The 6,682-nt window shown below is 68.2% G+C and overlaps 1 protein-coding gene across 3 annotated transcripts; it reads left to right on the top strand.

Moving 5' to 3' along the window:
- On the top strand, positions 1-6,443 carry GPRIN2 (G protein regulated inducer of neurite outgrowth 2). Of its 3 annotated transcripts, XM_077895294.1 has the most exons (3): positions 1-108; positions 871-948; positions 5,169-6,443. In XM_077895294.1, the coding sequence occupies exons 2-3, from the start codon at positions 895-897 to the stop codon at positions 6,441-6,443; spliced, it is 1,329 nt and encodes a 442-aa protein (XP_077751420.1). In that variant the 5' UTR covers positions 1-108; positions 871-894. The 3 variants fall into 3 exon arrangements, with proteins under 3 accessions (XP_077751420.1, XP_077751421.1, XP_077751422.1); XM_077895295.1 differs by lacking the exons at positions 1-108; positions 871-948 and adding an exon at positions 959-3,741; XM_077895296.1 differs by lacking the exons at positions 1-108; positions 871-948 and adding an exon at positions 3,751-4,276.
- Positions 6,444-6,682: the final 239 nt, after the last annotated feature.

Raw genomic sequence — 6,682 nt, forward strand, 5'->3', positions numbered from 1 at the left:
GGTCGGGTTCCGGCTGCATCTCGGGCCGCTGCGCCGGGCACCTGTGGCGGCCGCAGGAGCAGCGCTTCCGCCGGCCTGCGCGGCCCCGGGCGGGCGAGCGGGGAGCGGGTGAGAGGCGGCTGGGCGCGTGCCGGGGGGGGGGGGGGGGGGGGGGGGGGAGGGGGGGGGAGGGGGTCTCCCCTGGGGGGGGCGCCTCCCCTTCCTGCGCCCCGGAAGCCCTGCTCACCTCCGCGGGCCGCTCGGACCCGCCACCCCGAGCCCGAGCCGCCCCCGGGGACCCGCCCTCGCCGTCCTCCCTCCCCCCCCTCTGGCCTGTCCCTCCCGTCCCGCCGCTCCCCCGCCGTCCCCCCGCTGCCCGCCCCCCCGGGACCCGCCCTCCGCTGCCCCCCGCGGGCCTCTCCCAGCGCCCCATCCTCCTTGCCAGCCCCAGCCTCCCCACCTCCGCTCCTGCCCCCCCACCCTGCCCCCTTGCCCCAGCCCCGGCCTCCCCGCAGCCCCTGCCTTTGCTCCTGGGGAGGCCCTAGCCGAGTGTGGGGTTGTGTTGAGGACCTCCCCGTGAGTGGGGGACTTGTGCGAGGGCCCGGCCGTGCTGGGGGCGGGGGGGAGGGTGTCCGCCCCGCAGCCAGAGGCCAGGGCGGCCTGTGCATGTGCTGTGCAGAGGCAGCTGTGGAGGTGCTGCTTCCTGCGGCTCCCACGACGAGCGGCCTGGCGCTCCCACCACGCACCAGCGGCCTTGCGTCTGCCTCGATGGGGCCTCGGGTGGGGCCGGACGGGCTGGTGCAGCGCATGGGTGCAGGGAGCATGCAGGTGGAGACGCACTGGCTCCCAGGGGCAGCCTCTGGTTTGAAGCAGGTTTGCCTTCTCCACCAGGTGCCTCCTGGGAAGCCCGGGCAGATGGTCCTCGGAGGAAGAAGCTCTGGGGCTGGTGCGGGCCTGGGCCTCTCTCCGGTGAGCAGTGCTGGGTCCTTGGGGCCTTTGCCCACAGTTATCCTCGAACACTTTACCGGGCCACAGCTCGTGACCCGAGCATTGGGTACTGAAGTCCCCCCCATCCTTCCGTGATGGGCAGATTTCACGCCCTCCAAACAATCCTTCAGGGATGCTCCTTGCTGCCTTGCCCCCCTGGGGCCTTGAGTGGTCCTGTCAGGTCCCTTTTGGCTGCTGGGATGGATCAGACCACCTGCTGGAGGTAGCCACACCCCACTCCGATGAGGGGCTCATCTGGTGCGTGTCCCTTCCAGGTCCCTGAGGGGTAGGTCCACGTTTTAACATTGGAGCCCTTTCCCCTCCTGACCACACGGGTTTGCTTTTCTTGTCGGAATCAGCGCCCAAATGCTTGTCTGTGAACAAGAGGAGGTGTGTGTGGACACCATGGGGTGCTCTGCAGCAGGGCCTGCTTGCAACGGCTTTGGTGGCACTCCTGGCCACACTCTCAAAGGTCTGGGCTCCTCTGCCAGGTGATCCGGCAGGAGCTGGAGTCTCTGACCAAGTCAGCCGCGCAGGCCAGCTTGGAAGGTTCTGGGGAACCGGGAGGATCTACTCAAAGTCACATCGGCCACTTGCTGCACGTGAGGCTGGTGATCTTTACATTTCCTGACCAGCAGAGCTGGGGCCGCAGGACACCCCTGTACCGGCCACAAGGCAGGGCCACACTGGCATCATATGGGGCAGGAAGAGGGGACAGAAAGGTGTCGTTCAAAGAACACTGGGGATCTCAGCTCCGTGCGCCTGTCCCTTATTCTGTACTAAAGCATCTTCCTGGGGTCTGTTTGTGGTGAAGCCAAGGCAGGTGGGCAGACCACCCAGGGCCTTGTGACTGCAGACTCCAGACTCGGGCGTGTGCCTGCATGCGTGCGTATACAAGTGTAGGCACGTGCATCCTCCCAAATCAAGTTTTAAAGTAGACTGGGAGGCTTAGTGCCGTGATGGACACACAGACACTGGTCCTAGGATGAGAGGCAGACGGGGAGGACTAGGGAGCGAGCCTGGGCTAACCTAGCGGTGTCTCAGTGGCTTCCTCAAAGGGCCTCTTGTCCCCCGGTGCTAGTCCCCGTGACACCTTGAGCGCAGATCCCTCCTGACAGAGGAGAGAACACGTCGTTATCAGCGGTCGCTGTTCAGTCCGCTGTCACGCTGGCTGCACGGCAGCCTTGCAGCGGGGACTTCCTGCTGGTTTGCAGACCGGGCAAACCAAGAGGCTCAGGAGCACGGGGTCCCCCGGAGGGCACATGCGCAGGAAGGGCGATGGGGTTAGGAGCGGAACCCCTTCCCCTGGCTGCTCCCCTCCAGCACCAAAGCCTACGTGGTCCGCTCCTCTTGCCCCTGGGAGGCTCCTCTTCCCGCCGATGGGCCTGTGGGAAACCCCTCCCTGCGGTAGCCCAAGCGACTTTTTCAAGGTGTTTCCCCCTCTCAAGGCTGGGAAGGCCAGGTTATGGGAGAATTACCTGTTGGGGTTCAGCTGGGGGCGCTCTGACACCTCTGAGCTGCTCCGGCCGTTTAGTCACCTGCCACTGGGGTGAGATGAAGAAGGGAAGCAGCGGAGAAGCACCGGTCTGGGGGCTCCGTGGTCCCTGCTCCCTCCGGGCAATGCCTAGTCCTGGTGAGGGGTGCAGCACCCTTGGTACCGTGCTGTGCCTGGAGGGGCCCGAGGGCACCCCCAGCCTCATCCCACCTGTTTCCCCCGGGGGTGGGGAGCTGACCTGGCTCCTTGTGGCCCTGGGAGGGTTTTGAGTCAGTAGGGTTCAGCCAGACGCTGTTCTTGAACCTGCCGCTGGGGGCCGTTGGTGGCCGCAGCTTTCCCGCCAGCAGGCGCAGCTCCTGTCCTGGCTCCAGGCAGCCTAGGGGGCTGCTGAGACGCGGGCAGGGCCCAGGCTTCGTTCCCACTCATTCCCTCTCCCCCCCCATCCCCCAGCATGGCATGGGCACCGCTGCAAGTGCCGGGGGCTGTGTCGGGTGCTGGGGCTTTAGCTGAGTCAGGGCAACAGAAGAGTAAAAAGTCGGGGACAGTGGAGGGTGTTGGCTTCGGGGACAGAGGTCATCGCGGTGCTCCGACGCTCCCGGGTTTGATCCCTGCTTAGCCGCCAGCAGCTGCGGGGCTCTGGGCAAGTGAGCACGCCTCTCTGAGCCTTGGCCTCGTCCTTGGAGAACGGGGTTGCTGACATATGTCACGAGGCTGCCCTGACAATTAGAATTAAAGGAGCCAGTGCATAGACAGGGTGTGCATGTGCCTGGCACAGGTGACGGGGCCCTGGGAGCTGTCCCTTCTTACCCTCGTCCTTGGCTGTTCCTGGCTTTGTCGCCCTTGTCTGTGCGCGTCCATCCTGGAGCCCCCGAGGCCTGGGTGCTAGCCCTCCCTTGTCTGCTCATCCTTTTCTTGACACTCTCAGGGACCAGGGCTTTGGCCTGGCTTTGGCCCCCAGGGGCAGACAGGAGCTGTGTCCGGAGCGGCCCAGTAGGGGACTGTAGTCATGAAGCACCTGTGGCCATTTACCTTTAAATTGCTTGTGTTGACCTGAACTGAGGAAGCCAGCGTGTAGCCACCTGTCAAGGGCTCGGTAGCTACAGGCGGCCAGTGCCCATCGTATCGGAGGGTGCAGACTAGAATCTTCCCGTCATCGTGGAAGCTGTGCTGACCTGGACTCCACAGCCAGCCTTGAGCCCGCGGGGGACTGGGCTCCAGAAGCAGTCTCACCGAGGGCTGGCACCGCCAGCGGCCGTCCCCCGAGTGCCGGGGCCGGGGAGGTGGGTAACTGTGCCAAAACCCGGCTCCTGGGAGCCCTGCCCAGGCTCCATCTCCGCTGGCCTTGCTCCCCCGGCCGAGGCGGTCGGTTTCTTGCTAGTTCTTATCAGCCCGGGGTGGAGGGCAGGACGGGGATCGCCCAGTCTGTAGCTGAGCCGCCTCCGCCACCCTGTTTCTCCAGCTGGTCCTGCCGGGCTGGGAGTCCCGGGGAGAGTCCCCGTTCCCAGCGTTGGCCGCAGCCCGGCTGGCCCGGATGCCCTGGCGGGTCCTCCCTGTGGGGCCCTGCCCAGCCCCCGCCCACCGCTCCCCTGGGGAGCCGGCTGCCTTGGGCTCCTTCTCTTCCCTCTCGCTGGCGCCTTCTCCTCGCTCGCTCTCTGGCCACCGACTTCGGGGCTGGGCCTCCCCCAGGCTTGTTCTGCTTCATCGTGAAAGTGAGCTCCCCTGCCAGTGCCCTGCTCACGGCCCTTTCTCCGTGGCCTCCCTCGTGCGTCCTCTTGCTCCCTCGGCCGGGCAGTCTCAGCGCCAGCTGTGTGTCGGGTCAGTGCCGGGTGCCAGGTGCACAGAGGGCAGAGGCCACATGCCTGCCTTGGCAACTGCGGGTTGGTGGGAGGCCCGTAGCTGGCCAGGTCGCTGCATCCCGGCTGGACGCTGCTCGGCCAGAGACGGAGCCAGCCCAGCTGGGGGCTGCCACCGCACTGGCTCTGAATCCAGAGGGGTCTGCGGGGCTGGAGGATGGGACAGGAATTGGGGCGGGGAGGCAAGGAGAGTGCAGGCCCGCTCGGCAAGAGGGAATTTAAATTATGAGGAAGGCCTGTCTGCGTGGTGCTATTAGACCACATTCCTGGGAGCACAGCCCGGTCTGGGTTCCGTGGCCCCAGCTCCACAGCCTGGCACAGCAGGTGCTCTGGAGCCGGCTGTGGACCAAGTGAACAGATGCTGCGGGTCCTGTGTGTGCAGGGCTGGTGGTGTGCAGGGGTGATGGTGTGCAGGGCTGGGGGTGTGCAGGGTGATGGTGTGCAGGGCTGGAGGTGTGCAGGGTGATGCTGTGCAGGGTGATGGTATGCAGGGCTGGGGTGTGCAGGGTGATGGTGTGCAGGGCTGGGGGTGTGCAGGGCCAGTGCGTGGGCCTCCTTCCCCTGGAGCCGGAGGAGCAAGTCGGGCAGCCCCGTTCCCTTCCCGGCTGCAGGGCTGAGTCCCAGCGGCCCAGCTCACCCAGGCCGGGCCCGGGGTGCGGGGAGGGCCCAGAGCAGTTCCAGAAAGGTGGAAAGGTATTGTCGGCGTTGAGCCGCAGCCTTGTGCCCGGTGGGGGGCAGTCCCGGATGGGGGGGCTCTGGAGCAGCTAGTCCTCGCCAGTGGGCCCTCCCCGGGTGGTAAAGTCCTGTACTGCCTCCCCCGGGCTCAGCCCCGCTCCCCCGCCCCTGTCCTGCAGGCCACCATGAGCACCCGCCCACAGCACCTGTCGCTTAGCTCGTCCAGCCTGCTGGGGGACGGCGGGGGTCGCACCCCCGAGCTCCGCAAGAGCGCCAGCAGCACTGTGTGGCAGGCCCAGCCTGGCGAGGTGAGCGGCGGGCCGCACGTCCCCGAGGAAGAGGAGCACCACGTGGACAGCGCACCGCAGCCCCCGGCCCCCAGCCCCTGGGTCCGAGCCATGGGCCACTGGCGGAGCAGTACTGTGGGCAACGTGTCAACCGTGGGCCGTGGTGACCCGTGTCGCCTGAGGACCGCCGGGGCCACCGCCACGCAGAGGAGCCACTCGGACCTGGTGCGGAGCCCTCAGGCCCGGGGCCACGGTGCCGCGCGGAAGGGCAGTCTCAGCTGCTCGGCCCTGGGCGCCTCGCCCGTCCACGCGGCTGAGCTGCAGCTGGGCGGTGCCCCCGCGGGCCTGGAGGGGGGCCCGGCTTCCAAGGAAGGGCCGGCGGGCTCAGCCGGGATGCTGGCGGGGAGTGGGGCGCGGCTGGCAGGGACGGCCCCCCGGAGCGGCAGCCCCCAGGCCGGGCCCGCGGCCACTGCACAGCCAGCCGCCACCTCCTGCCACGCCCTGTCCCCGGCAGCAGGGGCTGGCGGTTGCTGTCCTGCCCTGCCCGCCCCGGGGGTCCCGGCCTTTCCCAAACTGGTGGCGTCTGTGAGTGAGTCTGGGCTGCAGGCTCAGCGGGGGGGGATGTGCCAGTGCAGGTTCCCCAGGGGGCCCCCCGGGCTCTCCCGCTGCTGTGCCCACCCTTGGGGTCCCGCCGCGTGCGCCATGGGGCCTGCTGCCAGGACCAAGGACGTGTGGACCATGACTTCGGCCAGTGACTTGGGCTCCGTGTCGGCTTCCTGTCCGTCAGCCCAGGATGCGGGCGTGCAGGCAGCGCCCCTGGCAGTGTGCAAGGCTGTGGCCACCAGCCCGGCCCTGGAAGCCCCCGGGGCCCTGCCCACGTTCCCAGAGGTAACTCCGGGGTCCGGCCTGGAGGAGGCCCCCTCCCCTGTGCGGGATGTGCGGTGGGATGCCGAGGGCATGACCTGGGAGGTGTACGGAGCCGCCCTGGACCCCGAGGTGTTGGGCGTGGCCATCCAGAAGCACCTGGAGATGCAGTTTGAGCATTTGCAGCGGGCGCCCGCCAGGGAGGACAGCCTTGGGGGGGGCCGGAGGGGCCCGCTTCGAGCCGTCATGCAGTCCCTGCGGCGCCCTAGCTGCTGCGGCTGCTCCAGCGCCGCCCCCGAGTGACGCGGGGCCGTGGGTTGGGGACGCTGGGGGCACCAAGCTCCCGGGACCTGCAGCCCAGGACGGCGTCTGCTGCTCCAACTGCCCCAACCGAGCTGGGGGCTGCCCCAGCCTGCGCTCCCCGCCGCTCCCCGAGCACCCCATGCCTGCCCCCCCGGGCTGCGAACCCTGGACAGGCTCCCCACCAGGGACGGCCTGACGCTCCGTCCCCAACCCCGCTGGCGTTTCCCCAGGACTCAGTG

Source organism: Canis aureus, chromosome 4, assembly GCF_053574225.1.
Source record: "Canis aureus isolate CA01 chromosome 4, VMU_Caureus_v.1.0, whole genome shotgun sequence".
NCBI lineage: Eukaryota > Metazoa > Chordata > Mammalia > Carnivora > Canidae > Canis > Canis aureus.